This window comes from Gadus macrocephalus, chromosome 8 (assembly GCF_031168955.1).
Source record: "Gadus macrocephalus chromosome 8, ASM3116895v1".
Classification (NCBI taxonomy): Eukaryota; Metazoa; Chordata; class Actinopteri; order Gadiformes; family Gadidae; genus Gadus; species Gadus macrocephalus.
The window spans coordinates 8,039,925-8,063,171 of record NC_082389.1 but is presented as its reverse complement, the minus strand read 5'-3'; the positions used below and the strand labels follow the sequence as shown (position 1 = coordinate 8,063,171).

The window sequence follows — 23,247 nt, the reverse complement described above, 5'->3', positions numbered from 1 at the left end:
TGCTGAAAAGGAAGATGGGATTTTTGTTTCAGACAAACAAACCAAATTAAGTGTTTAATGTGCCTGGATGTTTGCCTACATTTATAACGATATAACGAGGAATTATAACGATTCAAATGTGCAAGTTTAGTACCGTTTGTGGGTCTCATGCAAACTACTCAATCCATTAAAACCTCTAAAGAAAGCCCCCTTAAAGTTGGGTTTGGTCAAGGCCGTGAAATAAGAGACAGAGATCAGTCCAAAATGTTTTTATTTCTGTAAAGGGGGGGGGGGGGTCAGTCGGGAGAGTTGAGAAACATGGTATGCTACTAAATGATATATTCAAATGTACATGGCATTTAAGGGAATTAACAGTTAACACTCCAATATTCCACACACAAAAATAAGTCCATCCTTCCAAGATGTAGTTTCTTTTCTTTTTCTTCTCCCAAACAGAGATGGATAAACAGTTTTACATAATATTTCGAAAGTAAAAAAATATGTATCAACACAATATAAACCCTTAGGATGTTTTGGACAGAGAAGCCGCTGACTTGCAGAATGTCAATCAGTGTGGAGTTAGACTCGAGAAACGAAACAAAGCGAATGGGAAACAAAAAAAACACAAGGGGGTCACTAAGACACATTCCACCATGTTCGGCTAAACCTTCCGGGGGGGAAAGCCGCCTCTTACCATCGAACCCGCGACTCGGGAGCTTTTTGCATTGATTACGTCCTTGTGTTAACTAGCCTAACTCACTAGGGAAGCGGAGGGAACGTCCGACTGTCGACCGGTGACGTGTACCTCGGGCAGGGGGTGCCGGTTACAGACAAACAGTGCATATGTGTTAAGTTGCCTTTATGTAAAAGGAAAAATAGAAACACTAAAAAATAAATTATGTTTGCTGGGAAAACCAAAAACAACTACATCAGCGGAACGAGTAGAGGGGGGGGGGGGTGGTGGTGGTGGTGGGTACAGAGAAGGGTGGAAGCCGGGTTTGGTCGTCGTGGGAGACGGCGGTCCGGCCGGTCGCCCGCCCGCTTGTACGGTTAGGGCTCCTCCGGGAGCGTCGCGGCGTTCCCGTGGGTCGTGGCGGGGCGACCCAGAGTAAAAAGGTCCCCCGAAAGTAGAAACTGCAGTCTTAACATGTGCCATAAGTGTGGGTGTGGGTGTGGGTGTGGGTGTGTGTGTGTGTCGTGTTTTTCTAAAATGTAGAGGAGAACACCCTTACGCTCATCAATATGATGAGCAGACAAGTCCCAAACCAAAGCCTTGAAGTCTTTTGTATTTTTTTTCGCTATCGAAAGGAAGAAAAAAAATAATATATATAGTACTCGAAAAAAACGAAAACAGTAACACAAAAACAGGTGGGTGGGTGGGGGGGGTTAGGGGAGAGGGGCAACGACTCCAGATATTAAAGTTGAATGCAGAGAAGATGAACTGCACAGTCGGGAGGGGGTGGGGGGGGTCCGGGCCTAAGGAATAAGAGGAGGAGGAGGAGGAGGAGGAGGAGGAGGAAGAGGCAGGGGGGGTCGGGGTCGGGGGGGGGGATGACAAGTGGGTCAATGGGTGGGGTGGGTGTAATTCCTGGAGCTAGACTTCTAAATATCCAGAGGAACTGGTCTGGAGGACCCATGTTGGTCAACGGGTGTCCATGGAGAGATGCCTACAGCAAAATGCCTCCAACAGCAGAAGCATCCAAAGGAGGCAGTCCCAAGGGGAGGGGGGGATGACGCTATGTGCCTCCCGCCGCCTGGTTTTCGCCCCCCTCTGAGTTCCCTAGAGAGAGAGAGACAGAGAGAGACAGAGAGAGAGAGAGAGACAGAGAGAGACAGAGAGAGACAGAGACAGAGACAGAGACAGAGAGAGAGAGAGAGAGAGAGAGCGAGAAAAAGAGAGAGAGAGCGAAAGAGAGAGAGACACACAATTGACAACAGAATGAAGGGTATTGTACAGATAGTTTCCTGGATAGAAAAGACATGAGTGGCCTCGCCTTGTCTTTTTAATTGCAGTCGATGACAAGTCATTGGTAAATGACCAAAAAAAAAAAGCCTCAATCGTAAATGACCAAAATGAACGTCTCTGAATAGAGAATTGTCCATTATGGCATTTAGTCCAGCAGAGTGTGCTGTTGCGTTGCACATCATAATCAAAGCTTCTCATAGTTCAGTTGGGGTGAGAAAGAGACACAGCCGCAATCTCCTGTGGGTCAACATCATAGCATTTGAAGGGAAGGCACACACGCCAACACACACACACTTTCTCAAGAACCCAACATCAGATCTGAACCAGAATAAACCCTATACCTCAAAATGGACAACACATGCGTCACAATATGCTGTTTTGAGATTAAAGGTTATCATCCAAAGATAATTCAGATTGCAACATCCTTTCAGTAAACAATACGGATGTACAAAAACCAATGAATGCAAGTAATGCAATACTTCCTAGTGGAAGAACTCAATCTCACAGTGGGTGCCTATAGTGTAGCCGAATTATAGTCAATTTGCATACATTGTTATGTTAGTTCCTCCACATTCATAGAAAAAACTAAAAGAACAATGGTGGACCTGTCTCACCAATCAGACCGTTTCCCTGAGAAGTTCTGCTAGAACAAAGGACTGCTGGGTCCCAGTTCAGTAGAACACCAGGTCCAACCTTGAGCCCATACTAAAAAGGTATGGGTATATCATATGGGAGTACATACGATTACAACACGAGAAGGATTCACACAAAATACACCTTAACATCGGATCAAATATTTACAGAATTCACTCAAAAATCGCACTTAAGGTCTGATTATGGTCCCACGTTCACGCAAGGGGGTTATGCATAGGGATGGCGAAAATGGAAATTATTCTTGACCGACCACCGAGCCTCATTAACCGGTTGAAACTGGTAAACCGATCAGATTAAAACGTGCTATTTGAAATAACAGCCATTTCGAGCTACGCCAGCTGCCAGCTATTTGGTAACTCTGCTTATCTCTCTCCCGTTCTGCCTCCGACTCACACAGGCAGTGGCTCTAACCGTGGCACGACCTGTGTTTGAATTGAAACACGAGTCACAACGGTCTGAGATGGCGCGGACCTGGTTGAGACCCTGCGCGGGATTCACCAGGGGCCAATCAGAAGAGGGCTGCTCATTTAAGAAAATGAGACCTCCGAAGAGACGCTTATTGTTTAGGTTTGAGGAGACGGAAAAATTGAGTGTGAGGGATAATTTTTTTCACTTCGCACAAAAAGTTCTTGGAATGAGATGGCCAACTGTAGTATAGCGTGAAGTCAACTGTCCATAATAACTTGGAGATCATATTCTCCGCCACTCGCAAGCGGGAATAATTAAGACTTGAGGAGGAATTAAACAGTGGGCTAGAGACGCGTGTCCGTCCAACTTCCAATAAGTCACCTCATCTGATCATCTTTTTGTGTGAACAAGATTGATCGGTTAACGTTGATAGGGTCAACCATCGGTCATCGGTTAACATCCCTAGTGACGGACCCTCCTTGCGTCCACCGCAAGGGCCCGACATGCGCCTCCCAAAAATTGGGAGGCTGTGATTGGTCCGCTCACTAAAACCCGACGCAGAACCACAAAGGTTCACGACTGCGTTCGAGGCGTCTGCGTGGAACCACAATCAGCCCCTAGGTACTGTGAAGCCGATTCCCCGTCCCTATGAACAGGGGCTCCACCAGGACCCCGGCGTGGAGGCAGCTCACCTGTGGCGGAGCTGGCCACCTGGTCCTCGTCGCTGTCCTCCTCGTTGGACTGGGAGACCTCAGCCTCTGGGACGGCCGTGGCAGGGGCCTCAGGCTCCTGGTCCGCCCGGCTCTTGAGGGCCAGGATGCGGTGGTGAAGCGCGGCCGCCAGCTGCCCCGTGTCCTTAGAGCTGGCCTGGAGGGCGCACAACGCACGGGGAAGGGTGAGCGGACATGCAAATGGCTGTGTGTAACGACAACAATTAACAATCAACAGTAATAATTATGAACGTTTGTGTGATCGTGTTCGAGTTAGGTATATACTACACGTGATATACTGTGTTCAAGTTTAGTAGGGCTGGGTAAAAATATCGATTCATCAATGCACTGCAATTAATTTGTTCTCGATTCAATTTCAATTATTTCCATAAAAAAAAAAAAATCGAATCGAAGCAAGACTTAAAGAATCAAAATGAATTTAATTGTGAGGTACCTAGCAATAAAAAAATTTGTAGCGTTTTTCTCGCACTCAAAGTGCTTGACATAGGTAACAAAGAACAATCAAACAAATAAATAGACAAAAAGAAATGCAGAGTTGATGGGGGAGGGATGGTGGGGGGGTGGTCTAGGAGTAGGCAGAAGACAAGAGATGGGTCTTGAGGTGGGACTGGAAGAACGTGAGGGATTGGGAATCACGAATATGTTGTGGGAGGGAGTTCCATGGGATGATTAATTCTCCCCCCAACCACATCGCCTTGGGTCTCTTCAGACCAATGACCAATGAATTCCAGCTTTGGCCTTCTTTAAAGATTGACGGAAAATGAAACATTTGCGAACCTTTTGTGAAAAGAAAACATCCTAATTTCAATAGTGAAACTTGCAGTGGGAAACCGCAAGCTTCCCTGTGTGATGGTGTGACAGGGCCAGCTATAGTGCCCTATAGTCGTGTGATGTGGGCGGCAGTAGCTAAGGAGGTAGGGAGGGTTGGCTGGTAACCGCAAGGTTGCTAGTTCGAACCCCGGCTCCTCCTAGCTGATTGTCGAGGCACGTTGAAATCGCCAGGCGTGCCAAGCTGCGACAGAACAGGCTTGGCAGTGTAAAAAGGCCGTCACCATTGTTAGAAGCAGCCTCTGCGTCTCACTGAACAACACAAAACGCGAGCACGCCAGCCAATTGACCGAAGCTCAGAAAGTCAGTGGATACAAAATTCTCTTCACCCCGATGTCGACCCGAGAGAGAATATTGAGCCGCCAGATGACAATTAATTACGTCCCCGGGACGTCGTTCATTTTAATCCCTGATGCAGTCCACATATGACGTGTCGGCGTGGTACTCACCGTTATTAGGAAGACCTTGACCCCCTGGTCCTCGGTGTCCATGGCAGTGATCCGCACGCTCTTCTCGCTGGCCTTGTCCACCTGCATCTGGGGCCAGAGCTTGGTGTTGAGGATCAGCCGTAAGCTGCCCTGGGTCCTCATCACTGGGGCGGGCGGGGGGGGGGGGGGGGGGGGGGGGGAGAGGGACACAACAAGCAAAGGTTACGTCATCACCCGGTGGATTTTGTCCAGTCCGACCTCATCTAATTCTGAGCTAGGTTACCGTAGCTGAAATGCCCAAGATGGCCGCAGAATCAGCAGAATGGCTGCGACCCTATTTGCATTGGATTAGCATGTCCTAGAAGCCTAGAAGTGTTCTTTAGAGTCGAAGATAAACAACGCGAGTAATTTGCCTGCAGCTATGGATCATTCCCATTTGATTCAAAAGGGTCAAGGCCAACCTTCCCTTTTTTGGGTTCAATTCAAAGTAGCTTGAATGTAGGTTCCCACAGCATTTGCATCCAAATCAAAGTAGAAGAAAGAACTGTCTACCTTCTGAACCAGGCCAGATTGGCCCAGACTCAACTCTGGCCACACATCCTTACCTAGGCGGGACTGTAGCGAGCCGTCGTCCGTGGACGCCATGTCGTTGAGCCGCAGCAGGCCCCGCCCCCGCTCGATCCAGGACTGGGCCGTCTTCTCAAACACAAACAACTTGCATTGGATCTGAACGGGGAGGAGAAGGGGAAGCAGACGTTGGGAGGGTGAGCCAGAGAGATAACCACTGACTGTTTGAGTTGCGTTTCTGAGTCTGGGTAGAAAGGGGAGCCAGAAGGGCTGGGCGATTCATCGAATTCTGATCGCGATTTCGATTTTAGCGTCAAACACTCACAAAACTAATATAATCTAGTTGAAAAAATATATATATGTTTTCTTCATTAAATGTTTTATAGAATGTGCAGAACACCCTCATACATATCTTTACATTATTTTAGATTTGAACATTTTCTATTTGACTATTTTGTGTATTTCTTTGCAAAATTTCAAAGTTCTCAGTTACAAAGTGTTGTTTTGGGAGAGACTTGCTGAATAAATACATCATGTTTTCAAACTCAAAAATAATCATTTGAATAATCGTGATTTTAATAGTGATCAAAATAATCGTGATTCTGATTTTCACCATGATCGAGCGGCCCCTTTTGCCAGCACGGCCGTGAGCTCACCTGGAGAACGTTGCTCTCCGCCTCCTCGCCGGTCTTCACGTCTACCTTCTCTAAGATGCACTTCTTGGCTGTTGCTTTGGTGTAGGCTGCAGCGGACTCCTCCAAAGACTCTGCAATCAGCCCGTCCCCCGAGAGAGGATTAGACCACTGAACCATCTTGTGTGCGTTTCATCCACCATGGTTTGAATCCCTTACACAAGACTTCTCTCATCGATGTGTGACGGTCAACCCGTCCCAACTTCAGATGGAAACATGCTCAGGCATCATGGTTGTTACGCTCACAATCTATTAAATTTAAGTAGCAGTAGTCGTCCCTCAACATAGGTACTTGGGGAAAGAAATGTATCACATAAATTCAAAGACAACGGCCACCACCACTCTGATACAATGAAACAAGCAAAACGTGCGTTTACCCTTCTCTGGGGTCGCGACCTCCTGTGGAACGGGTTCCGATGCTGGGGGACCCAAAGTCATAACATTGTTCTCCTCTGTGGCCGACGCCCCCTTTGGTGGACTCTGAAACATGTACATTCGGCCATTGAGTAGACAATATGCAAGTGAGGCTGTACACACACACACACACACACACACACACACACACACACACACACACACACACACACACACACACACACACACACACACACACACACACACACACACACACACACACACACACACACACACACACACACACACACACACACGCACTTGCCCAAAAATCATATTCAAAGTTTGTTTGTTTATTAATATTCAAATATTTATTAATAATATTTTGACCATTAAATGCCTTCAGTAAGACCTGGATTGGGCTTCGCGAGGTTTGTTTACCGGCGTTGCTATGGTTACCGGTCTTGCGTGTTCCAACGGTTTATTAGTTTTCTAATAAATCGCTGTCTAATCAATACTTCATTCACTGCCTCTTCCGTGGTCATTACAATATTATGAATAGACTGCGTTGGGTTCTCCAACGTCTCTCCCTCTTGGCCTGCCCATAACAGGTTCGAATATTAAGGGCTAGCTAATATCCGTTCGAATTTGGATTTATTTTTTGATATTCAAATAACGAAGTTCGGAGTCAAAGCTCTAACACACACTTCAAATTTGTTTGGCTGGACCTATTGAACCTACCGGAGCTCTATTGGATGCAACCTTGTATAGACATGTCCTTCACATTAAAATTCTTGCCTTCGTCACTCCAGCTGGGCCGTACGCGTTCACATCATATCAATACAGCGAGAATAAATCTTTGGGGGGGGTTGAATCTGAGGTCGAGCGTCTTAAAATAATGCCCCTTTCCTGGTCTTATCGGCTTAACATTAAAATAGATAAAAACAAACAAACTTGCGTTCAAGCACGAATCCCTTTTCTGTAAATGAAGGCAAACCATCAAGAAGACCTTGAACCCATGCCCGGTCACATGCTCTCAGAACGGACAGCAACAGAAACAGTATCACAGCACCGCTCGTTCCACTTTGCTACATCGGGAGGAACTAAAGCTTGTGCTGGGTTTATCCATACTTTCCAGAGGAAGGATAAAGTCCAGAAAGAGGGCTCATCGTCCATCACTAATGATCCCAAATACAATCTTCTCTCAAAACAAGAAGCGCCGAAGCTCACCAGCACGCGTTCCGACATGTTCTGTCCGAAGACGAACTTTGCCCCGGAGTCTGCGTTGTTTGTAGCATTTTTTGAGCTGCGGAAAAAAACAACATAACAAAACGTTGGATTTGAACGTATAAACCCCAACTGAAACTTTGGCGGAGCGGATCACACCACCAAGACTGATGAGGGAAGAGGAGTCACTCTTTTGTATCTGACATTACCTTGGGGTAGAGATGTACTGTAGGAAATAATTGGTGCCCTCCAACTCCTGTGGCGAGGACTTGTTGTCTTCCGTACTGTTCTCCTCCAACTGAGGAGAAAGACGCGTTAGCAGAGTGTCCCTCCTCTTATCTATCCAATGGAAACCGTACCCTAATAGACACTCACTAAAAATACTGGAGACATTCATTTGAACTCAAACCCTGTATAAACAGCATGCGAGCTACTGTAAACAGCCCAGTAAACGGGTGTGGAACGAGGAGAACCTTTGCTCTGTCCTTGATATTCTGACCGAAAACGAAAGACGACGCGACGTCCGTGTCATTCATCTCTCCTCCGTTTCCTTCTTTGTCTGGGCTCGCCGCGTCCTCTTCGTGTTCGTGTTGCTGTAAAAGAAGAAGTATCCAGAGCGCATCAGGGCGACGTCCCAAAGGTGGTGCATCGCTGGCATTGCAAGCATTCTTGCAGCGGGTCCTTTAACCACTTCCCTTCAGAAAACCCCTTCCTGTGTGATCGTCTATCCTCCCGTTTGACGCCTTATCAGCTGGGTTTATGAGCCGCTGGAGTTGCAAAGGGCAACCCCATGTTGGGCCTCAGAATGCCAGACACCTAACCTTATTTTCATATTTCTGGCTCGACGCGTCCCAAAATCACAGTGGGTGTTCGCTGGGCGGCGCTGATAAAAACAGACCACAGGTCTGTTTTTAGACCACAGGTCTCCTTTAAATTAAGGAGTGGGCTGCTGCTGCTCACCGGCGACTTGGCCGGGCTGGCGGCATGCTCTGTGTTGTTGATGAAGAGGGAAGGTGTCTCGGCCGCCTCGTCTGAAGACTTCTTGACGCCGTTGGTCCCACAGCTGGAGTCTGCAGGCGGACAGACAGGAAGTAGAATCATGATCAGAGACTCTGACGTGCATAATAATAATAATAATAAATGAAATTTATTATATATAAATTTATATACTTAATATGGTACTCTAAGACGCTTAAATATATATGTATTAGGGCTGTCACTTTTTATTCGAAGTTCGAATATTCGTTCGAAGGTGGGGTGAAAAGTTCGAATTCGAAGTGTAATTCTCCATTCGAACTGTAAAAATGCGCTATAAAGAAGAGAGCGGCGAGTGGCTTCTCCTCAATAAAGCGGCCCTCCTGGATCCCCGCTTCTCCCGGTTAGTCCACCTTTCCCCTGCACAGAAACATCTCGTGACTGAAAGCCTCTCACACGAGCTCACTGAAACGGAGACCGACACTGATCGCACACGACAGGGAGAAAAGTCCGCTGGGCGCGATGGGCAGCCTGTTTGGGGACTTATACAGCACGGCTGACACAAGCAGCTGCAACGGTAACGGAGAGCTGCGAGACTACTTGTAATTTTCTTTCCGTAAGGAATAAAAAGAGCAGCATGCCGTGTTGGAGGTCGGCCTCACAGATTGTTCGTTTATATAGGCTGTGTGTGCCATGGACGACATGCGCTCCGCATATCGCGCTCCGAGCAGTTATTGTTAATGTGTAAAAGACAGCCGCACTTGTGTGTCGGAGCTTCCTCTTGTTGTGTTTACAAATGTGTTATCAAAGATGTGTTTTTATCCTGTGCTGTTATGAATTCAGTAGGTATACGTGAGGTATACGAGAGCAACATAAAAAATCAAGACTGTTGTCGTGTTCTATGGGGGGGGGGGGTCGAATGTATTCGAATGTATTCGAATTAATTATGGACATTCGAAATTCGTTCGAATTTCATTTTTGGAAAAAGTGACAGCCCTAATATGTATAGAACATACGTATTGAGTCTGGAGGCGACTGAAGGATAGAAATGCTTGAAACTTTGGTGGTCACGACTCCTGAACCTAATGTCCTCAACAAACATGTTAATTTTTTCTGCCCTTCATGGATATTCAAAAGACAATGACGGTCCATGAAAATGAGACTAAAATCAATGGATTTGGCTATCATTTAAGTTTAGGACAGGGTATTGTTAACAGAGAAGAATCAAAGAACACACATCCTGCCAAACTTCAGTTACGTTGGTTTGATGTCATTTCAATGACTATGATAGAACGATTAACAGACTCTGCAGATGGGAATAGTTGATTTTACCCAAACTCTGATAGATAACATGAATAAATTCATCGTTAATATTAGTAATGGTAAACTGCACGGTTATGTTCTTCAGCAGAAACTGAAACAATGCACTATGAAGAACGATGGATGATGAGAACACCCATGTTCTAATAATGAATTTATAATATTTGAGATTATTCTAATGGCCCTTATGCCGCTTTTCCACCGCACATGTAGCTCGACTCGACACGACTCGACACGACACGACTCGACACGGTAGCAGCACGGGTGCTTTTCCACCGCAAATAGTACCTCCTGGACGTGGGCGGGGTCGGCTGCGCGAAAGGGCCGTGACGTATTTGTGTACGCGACGCAAACAACACATACGCAACCCACACATGGACAGAACCCACATAACAACAATGGAGGACATCGATCGCATTACTATTATTAGCTGGCATGTTGAAGAAGTTGGAGAAGTGGAACATGTTGGCTGCGGCGCTGCTATGGATGTTACCAGCATGGTTGCCATGTCGCTCTCGTGACTTCGTCACACTCTCTGGCCAATCAGTCGCCGGCCGTCTGCCGACGTCACCTTTTAGCATCGGCTCAGCTCGCTTGGAACCTAGAGCGAGTAGGTACTAGAAAAAGCAGCCACTTCAGGTACCAGATACCATGGTACCGCGGTGGAAACGCAAAAAATGCGAGCTGAGTCGAGTCGTGTCGAGTCGTGTCGAGCTGGTACCATGCAGTGGAAAAGCGGCATTAGACACCAACCAGATTATCGGTCGTCGGACAGTCTGGCGAGAAAAGGCAGCCGGACCAATTTGGTTATGGCCGATTCAACATGTGCAATCAGCTGAAAAGAACACCGACGGCTTGAAAAGATCACAGACGGCTTTGACGACGGCCAATCGCACAGCACACACCATACAGATCAGGTCACTGATCTCCCCAGACTGTCTGACGACCGATAATCTGGTTGGTGTCTAAGGGCCTTAAGGCAACCTCAACCACAAGGAAAAGACAATATTGCAACTATAGCCATATTCCACCAACAAAATAAATCCCAGGTAATGTGTAGTAAAAGGGACAGAAACCTTTTCAATCGCAAGAGCCATACCAAATTGAACTCCTTGAACCACTTACATGACACTTATTCCTGAAAGTACCAAAGAATAGTTCTGCATAATTATCACCCTTATTTCTCACTACCTTCAAGGAAAGATATTCATTTCATGCAAATGAGACGTCAGCATTTGAGCTGGATTTTTTTCTTTGCTTTGTTATATACCCCTTTCTGACATTTTATTATCTCCTGATGTAGATCATGGTATAATGGTAAATCTATATTTAATTTGATCTGGTAATTACCCTAGCTTTGTGACTTCGCCCATGGAAAGGAATTCCAAGGTAAAACAATATATTTTCCGCACTGCTGATTAGGGCTTTAACTCCGAACTTCGTTATGCAAATATAATTTGAATATCAAAAAATAAATCAAAATTCGAACGAATATTAGGCAGCCCTTAATATTCGAACCTGTTATGGGCAGGCCAAGAGGGAGAACCCGACGCAGTCTATTCATAATATTGTAATGACCACGGAAGAGGCAGTGAATGAAGTATTGATTAGACAGCGATTTATTAGAAACCTAATAAACCGTTGGAACACGCAAGACCGGTAACCATAGCAACGCGGTAAACAAACCTCGCGAAGCCCAATCCAGGTCTTACTGAAGGCATTAAATGGTTAAATATTATTAATAAATATTTGAATATTCATATTAATAAACAAACAAACTTCGAATACGAGTTTTGGGCAAAAGTCAAAGCCCTACTGCTGATCAGCCAAATGCAATCACTGAACGAGCCACAGGTTCTACCCCCTTGGTCTAGAACGAGCATCACACCATAGAGCAGATCAGCCTAAAGCCACTCACTGGTCTCCATGTGGGTTTTGGCGGGCGGGGCTTGGAGCACTGCAGGGCGGAGGACACTCCGCTGCAGCTCCTTGGGCTTCTGACTGGGGAGGCCTGGAACAACCGCAACACACAAACACATCAGCTTACTATAATGCATTCAACGGGTTTACCGTGGATTGCGTGTACACTGCGCAGGCCTCATTCAAAACAGATCTTATCCATTGCGTTAATCTGTAGACCTGTTGTTTCGGGGTAACTGAGAGAACATGGAGTCACACGTACTGTAGAAGGGTACTGGTCCCCGAGACAAGATGGGTAGCAGATGCATCAAAGAACAGTTTGACTTTAAATCACTGGTCATAAACAAATGTAATAATATGGACAACGTTTTTTTGTGGCAGTGTCGTAGCAATGTGTTGCACAGCCTTCAGCAGGTTTTTTTTCTCCTGATGAAAATGCAACAACCGTCATGCCTAATGATGGGCATGGGAGGGTAAATTATCTGATATTAAACATTGTAATTTATTCTGCAATACCGATAATCCAACAGAAATAACGTCAACACATTCCTCTTGGTAGAACCCATCAGAAGAAAGAGAAGCCTGCGACCGGTGAGTGCCTTACCTGAGCTGGGTGCCTGTCCGTGTATGAGAGTGGGCGGCTTCAAGCGGAACCCCACAGGCTTCTCCTCTGGACAGACGAAACACAAATGCCAGCCGATGTTAAACACACCGAGCCAACGGAAAAGAAAGAAACAGCCTGGCTATGGAGGCTGCGACCAACAAAATAAAGAAAAGAGACCCTCAATCTGCCTTTGCACCTTTGTAACCAAGAGACACATAACCACGGCAACCATGGCAACCACGGCAACCATGGCAACCACGGCAACCCCCCCCCCCCCTCTCACATTGAACACTCCAGAGGGGCTGCCGCTTGGACCAGACCCAGGGCCAGGGACTTCTGAACCACTGGGACAACACGCTTTCTCTCATTAGTCAACCTGGGAAGCCTTAGTCTACTTAAGGGCTGTATCGCAGAATTCCACATGTAATGAAAGTAAACGAAAGCCCCCCCCTATCCCTCGGATGGCCCATCAGCGAACCGTTGAGATTTAGAGTGTGCTTTTGCTTTGGGCAACACACCTCAGAACCTACACCGTGCCATCGCAATCTTTAGACGGGAGGACCTCCCAAGGGTAGGCGGGACCCGGGGCCATGACCACCAATGGCGGGGAGAGCTAGAAACGGCCGTGCCCCCAGAGGGAGCAACTCACCTGGCTCCGAGTCAGAGTTCCCGGTCGGAGACTGGCAGAAACTCGAGGGCATGAATACATTGTTCTTGGGCGCTGCAGAAAGGGAAAAAAAGAAAAAAGGAATTGGCATTACACTCTGCATACAAATCAAAATGAGCACGTCTTATACAGGAAACGGGGGAGCGGGGGCAGGGAAGGGGAGGCTTCAGACTTACCCGAATGTGAAGGAGGGAACTGCTGTGTTAAAGAGGACGTTCTCTCCCTCTTCACAGGGGGGCAATAGGTTCCTTCGTCTTTGTCGGAATCTGCGTGGGGAAAGGCGACAGACGACAACGGCTCGTCAAATGGGAAAGTGGTGATAACACAGCCGACCCACTCGGGACATTAAAATGGAATGAGGAATGTTATGAGAGAAAGATTATCATGTCCGAGATTTACCCTCGCCATCTTCCGCACTCGATCCATCCGCTGACCGCTGGGAGGGGAGAAAACAACATGTTGGTTAAATATTTTAAAATAAACTGGTGGGAGGGAATAGTGGAGCAGAATGATGAGGATACAGAAACGGTTACGTGTACAATGAAAAACTGGCAAAAGCTTTTGCCATCAGTCATCGCCAGGGATCTTGCGATTTTAGCTCATAATTGTATAAAGTATAAAGCTCATAAAGTACTTTCCATAACCTTTTAATGCTCACGGAGGTTGTTGTTTCCCTGTACAATCAGTTGCAGCAACCCTAATCTGTATTGAATGAGCAGCATGATAGAAACCTTTTCTATAATCAATGACAACTGTAAACTACTTCAGTGAGGCGTAGTATAACCCATGCGGCCAATGTCAAGAAGTCAGTCAGTCACTAACTGCCAGGCCTCTGATAGTCAACACCTTTCGATTGAACGTTGCTAGAATTGGCAATATAAAGATTAAGATGAACGCTTACAAACGTGTTGAGGAATGGAGAGTAGCGTTTCATTCAGTGATATTTAATTAGAATGCTCACAACTACATCTTTGACAACTGTGCAACTTTTAGTTGATACATAGCCCGCACAAACATGAAATATGTTTTATGCGTGACTTGCATACATTTTCCATGCCGGGTTCAAGCTTTTTCCAGGATATGTGATAAATTTGAACATTTTGCATGACTGGAAAACAACTTTATAAAATCAGGGTTTTGTAGGACGCGTGGGAACCCTGCACTTAACAAAATATGTTTTGTGTCATCTACAGCAGACGTGGTTTGATAAACACATGCATCGTTTTATAAGTGTTGTGTATTAAAGGGTCAGATTAACCAAGACCTAAGTGCTTAGGCTAATCATTTTTGCTGTGCTATCTTTCACGTGCATGTGACCACCATGATTATTTAGTGGTCAGTATCCCCGCCTTGCCGGGGGCGGACGGTTTCAATTCCCTGACGGGGAGCCACAGAAGGCCTTGGTTGTTTTGGGGGAAAACCCCTACCAACACATTCCTAGCGATAGCCGTTAAAAAGAGCATGGCATTGAAATTGGGGTTTGGCACAACATTGGTGTTTCAGTTGTGTGTGGGCATGAGATGCCTTGCAGCAGCATAGGTCATGTTGTCACAATACTAGGGAAGCATGTGCAATATTAGTGGTATTTTCGAAATAATATTGTAGATCAGTATTTCTTATTTTCAATTCACAAAGACAGACCATTGATTTAAAGTCAATTCATTCAGTTATAAATAAATAGTACATCACATTCCAAAAGGAAAATACATGCATTTTTCTTGAGGCACCAACCCATATCTTAGTATATCTTACCTTCAGTGCTTTATCTTTTTGGAAGACAAACACAGGAGGCGCTATGGCTGGCTTTTCTGTCAAGAGAGGATGTAGGCTGGTCATATTGTGTGAAAGTTAAGCAAACCAAAGTCCATACAGATACAGATTAAAACTAGTGCCCCGACACAATCAATAACATCCATAACAAAGTACAGAACTGTATACTCCTGCGAAATCTTCGAAGAACCAAACAAACCTATCTTGTCAATGGTCAGAGCAAAAGCTAGCTGTGCCTGATTAGCTAAATAAGTGCACACCACAACAACAACTGCAGCCGAATATAAGACGTTTCTATTGTATGTATCTTTTCCACAGTACTACGACACTTGTTTGAATGCATCAGTCGACATAAACTATGAGTGTTAAACAAACACGGTGTTTGTTTTGTTTTGTATAAGAAGCATGGTAGTCAACTCGCTGTTTAAGTAGATGTGGCCTGTTTAAAAGGGACACCTGTCACATCGATCATTGTAGCGCTGCATACAGCAATAGTCCGATAGGAAACGACAAACATAGCGACGGACGTGGATACTACTTTGAATGGCACTCCCAACGATGGATTAGACGCTTGAAGGGAACAGCAAACCATGTGAACGTGTGACCCATATTTAGCCCACTTGGTATCTTTAGGCCCATTTACCCCCCCTTCGACCAGTCTCCTCATTTACGGGACAGACGTCAAATGAAGTGCACTTCTATAAAACAGTAAATAAGAGTCGTCTTCGCCCGATGTCCCATTATATACCAGCTGATCCATACCAGCAAATAGTCTCCACCACCGGCAGATACGGAGCGAAGCTTAACAGCTAAGCTAGGCTAACTTGCTAATGCGCTCACTCATAAGTAGCTAGCTGGCTAATACGTCTGACAATGAGTCATCTGGCGTGACTTGCAGTGACACCAATCACTTGGTTCCACTCTGAAACAATTCACCATCCAACGTGCATCTCTTCAGATTATTACATGGACGTAAAGGGAAAGCTAGACTAGGGTTGCAAGACTTGACATCTCTGGGCTCTCCTCAACGCTGTGCCCGCGTAAATGGACCTCAAACAACCCACCACTGGGACCTGCCTGGATTCAATCCATTACGAAACTATAATTTAACACTCTCCGCCATTGCCTGCGGGACCGACTAGTGTGAGTGCACATGTAGCCCGTTATGTATCTCCTATTCTGGGGCGATCCTGAACTTTGAACCACACCGCGAACCCATACACTCGTCCGTCCACTCGAGGGCGTTCTTGGGGAACACAGTCCTCTCCAGGTGGTAGCCGACGCCGAAGCGAAAGCTAACGTTAGCTCTCTTACGTTGATATCTTTCAATTTGCGAAAGACCTGAAAACGTCTCAGAGCCGTGGATGACCCAGTGAACTAGAATAGTTTGTTAGGTTACCAAAGACGGAACCGGCGCATATCTCGCCCATAGCCCGAGTCTTTGTTTTGTTTTCTCACACCGCCACTACTCACCTTCGTTTGCCAAGTCCGCCATTTTGCTTCTACGCTCACACCCACAACCCACCGCGAAGATAATACGAGAGACTGGGATATGAACGGAGTCGAGCGGTCTGCCGGTGTGGTCCACCGCTGTACACATCGCGGGGCTGTACATTTGGCATCGTGTTGGACACAATCGATCAAAAATAACGCTCTTTCGGATTTATATGTTTAAAAAAATAAATTCAAACGATCTATTGGGGGGTCTCCGCGTTGCAGTCTAATCATAAGGGGCTACTTTGTTTTGTTGAATTGTATCAAAACTTGGTCACACAAATTTCAGACTACTGCAACTAGAACATGCTGCATTGTTCTTGACCGATTTATCATGCGTATGTGTTTTCAATGAGGTTCGAATTATTTATGTATGGTAAACCTCTGACGATGAACGTGGTAGAATTATGCGAGGGGTCTCATGAATGAAGGTCCGCGTGCATGTCAAAGCTAGTAAAAAAGGCCCCTACTCAAGACGGGGCCCATTCTGGGCGATTAGTTAGGGTCCAATATTTTCTCACCATGTTCACTATCTTCAGTGACTTTATTGTTCTTAACTTCCCCACTAGATGGGGACACTCGAACCAGGAATAACCTGGGAAATTATTCTACAATCCGGTACTGGTAGGCTACCACCATTGACGGAAAGACATTACATATTGACAAGGAATGGCTATAATACAAAAGGTTGTAAAATAGTCTTATTTTTTGTTGAATTAAATACATTGCATTATATCTAGTGAAATAATAATAATAATAATAGTAGTCAAATGTCATTTGAGTGCCCCCGCCGGGACACTATGTGTCCCAGGGGTGACACATATGACACATGTGTGAATTTGTAGAGTAAATTCTTTATACAAACCTATCTGTCGGGCCAACTGACAAAATGGACTACAGAAAGCCCCTTAAAAGGGGCTTTCCTGCCAAAATAATAGTTAAACAAATAAAGAACAAATGAAACAGCCTATTGGAGGGATAATTACCTTATACAGTGGCATCATTTGGCCTGCATCCAAGCCCCTATGGCAATGTGTCATATTTTGACAGCTATGCCTATTCACTCCCATTGCCCTGGTCCAATGCAAGTCATCCTTGCGGATCAATAAACATGCAAAGACAACCAGGAATAAGAGCTTATAGATCTCCACAACTTATATGTGACGTTGTTGAAACCACTTGTTAATGGTTGGTAACTTTTCTGAACATTTAGCAGCAGTTTCTCATCAGTGTCATTACATTGTTGATTGTTATCCAGAAATAACTGCAGAGAACCTTGGCACATTCAAAAGGTGCCTGCTAATACCTTAATTAGAATTGATGGCCTGGGATCAATAGTGATTAGTGCATTGTATCTTATTAGAAGGACATTTTTGTCCTTAAAAATTGACATTCCACTAAAGTGACAAAAACAGGAAACTGCGCTTGTTGTTTTTGAGGTTCCACATGGGTACCTCAAGAACTGACGCTGAAGGCAAAGAAAGAAGAGCTCAGTGAAATGCCTCATTAGCACTAGCCGGGTGGTTGCGAGTATCAACACAGAGTAAACACAGAGATCCACTATCTGGTGTCTACCAGGGCCTTTCATGGCCCATTACTGAGTGTCACAAAATGCAGCTTGGTCCACAACATCCACTGTGAAATGCAAACCGCACATTCACAAGCAAGAACAGAAGCGTTGCGGCGTATTTGATATGACATTGCCGACAGGGCTCTTTGACAGCACATCACCTCTCAACTATAATTAACGATATGCCTGTGTATTAGGAGCTGAGGTAATTTACGACGAAGGAGATAAACAACAAAGGGAGGTTTAGGCGTATGTGATCTTATGCAGATTATGTATATATATTCATATATCTATAATAGTAATTATTAGAGTAGTAGAAGCTCATGTACTCCTGCCATGCTAATTATTGAATTGAAATTGAAAGTTAAAACATTGTATAATAAACATTCCTTGGCCACAAGAGTTGTTTAGCAATTGACTTTTATGGTGTGATAAAGATTATTTTATACCATATCTTTGGGAAATTCCACTTTCCATATGAAGCCCAATAGGCAGCATGAGTAGGAACATTTCCTTTGAAGTGCTTTGGTACTTTCCCAAAACCATAGAACAATATAAACCAAACTTGTTTGTACATGCAGGATAAAAAAAAACATTGTAATGCTACAAATACAAATTTGTTCATAGAAAAGACATCCATTTAATTCCAAGGGGAATCAACCCTGCCTGCTTTTCTTAAACAAAACCAGTTTTCACAAACCTTAAAGGCACCCAGTGCAACTTTCGAGGCTTAAAAATAAACATTCAATTTCTAGTCTTTTTTACACGTAGTAAGTTTCAATAACTCCATACCATTACATACCGACATTTAAGCAGCAAAGATGAGACGTCGTTGTGTGGTGAGAACTGATACAAAATCGATAACAACAACAATGCCGCCATTTTCTTTATTTTTTGTAACCTACAATAAATAAAGCAGGCTTCCAGTCAATGGAAAAATGGCTTCTCCCCACCGGCGATTGTTGTTGTTTACGATTTTCTATCAGTTCTCACCACACAACGACGTCTCATCTTTGCTCCTTGAATGTCGATATGTAATGGTATGGAGTTATTGAAACTTACTACGTGTAAAAAAAGACTAGAAATTGAATGTTTATTTTTCATTGAATGTTTACATAAAGTTGCACTGGGTGCCTTTAACACCATTGTTATGGCAAGGACTTTTATTTACAGTATGTCAGTGTTTTTGTTTCTCCATACTGATCAAAGTCAAATCAAAAAGTTGATTATAACTATCTAACTATTTATCAGCCATCCCAACCTTTCAATCTGGGTCAGAACGAAAGTATTGGGTCTCAGCTTGTCAGCAACAGAGATGTCTTTGACAAATCAGTTGGTATTTAGGCACAAGCTATGTGAACTTGTGGCAGGGTTGCACTTTCCATGAAGCAAAACAGCTTAAAGTGAAAGGACACAGGAATGAAAGAGACCGAAAGGCACAAAGGTGAGTTGTTGAAACATGATGCTTGGCACAACACCCAATGCACAGCCACCATATAAGAGAGCCTTACCTGCACAAGGAAAAAGACAGAGCTGGGAAGGGGTGGATAATCACACAACTCTGTGAAAATAAAAGGTATGTGATCTGATTTAATAATTCTTATTAATCGAAAGATATTTTTCATCGAAATCATGAATGTGTGTATTTGAGTTATTCCTTTATTATGATCTATATTATCATTAATTATGATCAAAGAGCATCACATTATAATTAATTGTAATTCATTATATTTACAATTTTGAAACGTGTTTCAACGTTTCAAAATATAGTACTGGAAGTCAATGATGAAAACTTCTTAAATTGGTGTCGACCAAGTCAGCTTTTACATTTTCCTGTTGGCCAATGAAAAGAAAAAGAAACTCATAAGTGAAATAGTTAAGATATTCCGGATTTGCCTTTTAAAGCGGAGTTAAGAGATCAAAGGAACGTGGGGAATATTGGTTCAAGGTCCGCGCAGTGTGGGCGTGCTCTCGCCTTGATAAGGTGCACTGATTGCACACGTCTCTTGTTTTATTCTCAGACGCAGTGTTGTTGAGAGCATCCGTCACAAGCAGAGCCATGAGGTTTCAGATGCTCTCCTTCCTGGTCATCCTCTCCTACCTTTATCTCACCATGGCACAAGGTAAGGGACTTTCCTTAAAGTTGCATTTTGTAAATTTTTGGACTGCAACTATTAAATCCATTAGAAAAAAATCGGAGAAAGAAAGTTGCTCAAAAACTTGTCCATCACAGGACTTTGAAACAAAGCTAGCTCAATACAGGTGGTTTATGGTAAAACATGTATAGTACAGGTTTTAAACAACACATCTCCCTTGATTTGACTCATTACCCTGTGGGAAATACTATTTTCATATTCCATATTTTTTTTAAGACATAAATGGTCATGGAGTTATATTGCCCAAGTTATTGAATTCTTTATTTTCTTTAGGCTCCTACGATGACTGCTGCTTGGACTATTCTAAACCAATCCCGCAAAAATATAAAAATCGGGTGGTGAAGTACAGGATTCAAGAACCCGAAGGAGGCTGCAGCAAACCCGCTGTAGTGTAAGTGTAAATAGATGGAGGGATGAATAGAAAGACATGGTGACATGGAATAAAGACCTGAGCTATGAAACATATGCGGTTATCAGAACAAAAATTCCACATGGTTCTTTTCATGTTTTCAGCTTCACACTCAAGAAGGGAAGGTTCATTTGCGCAGACCCTAAACAAGGATGGGTGCTGCCTTTGATGAAGAGGGTCGACAAAATGAAGACCTACTCTATCACCAAGGTCCAGAAAGAGTTCATTTCAGCATCTTTCAACCTGAATGTGAGTTAAAAAGCATGAACTGCCGGCTCAACCAATTTTTTCTTTTGTTGCTTTTACACAGAAGCACCACCATCAAGGGCCAAAGAGAGGATGATGCCATACTCTCCAACAATAGACAATATATTGTCCTTACCCTGTTATTGCAAAATCTCCCTGGGCCCCTGGGACTTCAGGGGTTTGATGTTGGTCAGATATAAGTTTGGTCTGCTATTTTTTCATTTTATTTTATATCCATGGCCATAAACTTTATATACATTGACAATATCTAGTGTGGTATGGAGCATTGTATTTCTGGTGCTAGATGTATTTAGGGGGTGATGGCTTATTGATGTGCAAAATGTCTGGGGAAAAGGTTGCAATAGTTGTATGATGCAGTGATGGACTAAACTTATACTAATAAAATTGGCTGATCTTTATTTTTCTACGTATGCAAGATGTGTCAGCCTATTTTTTTTTAATGACAATCAGAAAACCTTCATGGAACTGTCAAGAACCATGATTAATTACTTTACAATATCGTTCCCCAAGGTGTAACTGATAGAAAGAGATAGATTTATTCCTTATGTTAATTCCTTATATTCAACTACTCTACGATTAACAATTAATGTGCTTTTTACTCTATCTTTTCTGGAGTTGTTTTGTGTATCTTGAACAAACCTTCCGCAAAGAAGTTGTTGATGGTTGAGTTGTGTAAATAAATATTTGAATAGATCATCTTCTTTATCTGTATGGTGCAGAGTAGACACAGAAACACATTTGCCATGACTGATGGCATCGCCATTGAGATATTGGTCAGAGTGCTATAAAGGGAAAGTTGGTTCAAAATGTATTTATAACTAGGTAATGCTTAAAAATAAAGGGAAATTAAACATCTCCAAATGTTTTCTTGAAGGGTTAGGGTTGGCGATTAAGCTTTTTCCCAATGATGAAAGCCGTTGCATTTGCAGTATAAAGAATCTTTAGTGTTATGTGTTGCCAAATTCCAAGCAATATAATCGATCCAAGAACATTGCGATAAAAGGAACATAATTAATGCTCTAAATGATCTATTAGCGTTGATTTATTATATAGCAACCAGTTCTAGGAGGTTTGACTTTGGACAACCACGCTGAAATGGCTGGGAGATAAGAGCTAACAGGAAAGTTACAGATAAAAGCTTCCAAAGTGAGACACAATTAATTTGTTAGTCCCCGTAGTTTGTTTGCAAGGGTTTGACTTTGCGGGAAAATCTGGTTGTTGTAGGCAACGAATGTATCCCGTCACCACGTCTCTTTGGCCCAAGCAGTGTCTTTAGATAAGGTGGCCCAATGGCCCCTCTTGGTCATATTCTGTATCAGCTACACACTCAATGCATGCCCATGCAAAGAGCCTGCATTGCATTTCAACATTTTATGCTGTCACGCACGGTGTGACAGCGTTATCATATGTCGATCTTTAACGCCACTTGTTCTTTCCCCTTGAGATACCGTTCCTGGGTTTTAAGTGATCTGTGAAAGGGAGAATAAAGAAAAAGAAAGAAGATTGTGAAACCCTTGTAGATGTTTTTGGATAAGACAGGGATCACAGTGTATCCGAACTTGGGACCCACTTAGGGCCGACAAATTGCTGACCTGCTGCCACAGATATTTGATGATACATTTTTTATGAATTATATATAGGCCTACGATCCAACCAATTTCTCATAAATGTATTGGATATGAATAAACTGTCTAATGATTTTAAGTTAAGACCAAACCACTACTCGCATGATGTACATGGTGGGAATTTGATTTAAACGGTGTAGATGCAGAAAAAGAAGTTGGGGTCGCACATTTACCAACCAGAAAATGGGGTCACAGGCCAAAAAAAGGTAGGTGTTAAACATGGTAAATATGTCTTCCAGAATGTTTTCACTTATTATAGCTTGGTAGCTTTTACAATAACATGATCTGATTAACAACATACACATTTTCAGATTAGTGGTAACGATCAAATTACCAAGAACACATGTGCCCCCTTAAGATTATCTAGTGTGAGGTTACATATTTAATCAATGCGTGTGAGAAAAAGGCGGAGTCTATTTGAAAGAGCTGTTTAGAACGGCTTCTGCTGCCATGGATACTATGAAATGATTAACTACATAGCCTACAATCTTCTCTCGCCAACTATTTTCCCACCCATGAAAACGTTGTCACTCATTCAAATTGTCATTGTGTGTGTGCGTGTGTGGGCATGTGTGTATGAAAAACAAAATGTATTCCTATTGCCTTTGGCTTGTGTGTGCACATTTGACTCTATTA

At 43.8% G+C, this 23,247-nt stretch overlaps 2 protein-coding genes across 3 annotated transcripts; one reads left to right on the top strand and one right to left on the bottom strand.

Moving 5' to 3' along the window:
- Positions 1–233: 233 nt before the first annotated feature.
- On the bottom strand, positions 234–16,644 carry ranbp3b (RAN binding protein 3b). Of its 2 annotated transcripts, XM_060058587.1 has the most exons (17): positions 16,564–16,644; positions 15,073–15,128; positions 13,720–13,756; positions 13,497–13,586; positions 13,303–13,374; positions 12,654–12,719; positions 12,048–12,140; positions 8,795–8,904; positions 8,308–8,427; positions 8,044–8,132; positions 7,838–7,913; positions 6,631–6,733; positions 6,218–6,327; positions 5,600–5,720; positions 5,016–5,158; positions 3,700–3,874; positions 234–1,759 (listed from the first exon to the last, which is right to left on the bottom strand). In XM_060058587.1, exons 1-17 carry the CDS (start codon positions 16,583–16,585, stop codon positions 1,716–1,718), a joined length of 1,527 nt encoding a protein of 508 aa, XP_059914570.1. In that variant the 5' UTR covers positions 16,586–16,644; the 3' UTR covers positions 234–1,715. The 2 variants fall into 2 exon arrangements, with proteins under 2 accessions (XP_059914570.1, XP_059914573.1); XM_060058590.1 differs by lacking the exon at positions 16,564–16,644 and having other exon boundaries at positions 15,073–15,171.
- A 2,928-nt stretch (positions 16,645–19,572) lies between these two features.
- On the top strand, positions 19,573–21,396 carry ccl25a (chemokine (C-C motif) ligand 25a). The gene is made up of 5 exons (XM_060058586.1): positions 19,573–19,730; positions 20,176–20,277; positions 20,584–20,701; positions 20,824–20,929; positions 21,030–21,396. The coding sequence occupies exons 2-5, from the start codon at positions 20,214–20,216 to the stop codon at positions 21,060–21,062; spliced, it is 321 nt and encodes a 106-aa protein (XP_059914569.1). The 5' UTR covers positions 19,573–19,730; positions 20,176–20,213; the 3' UTR covers positions 21,063–21,396.
- Positions 21,397–23,247: the final 1,851 nt, after the last annotated feature.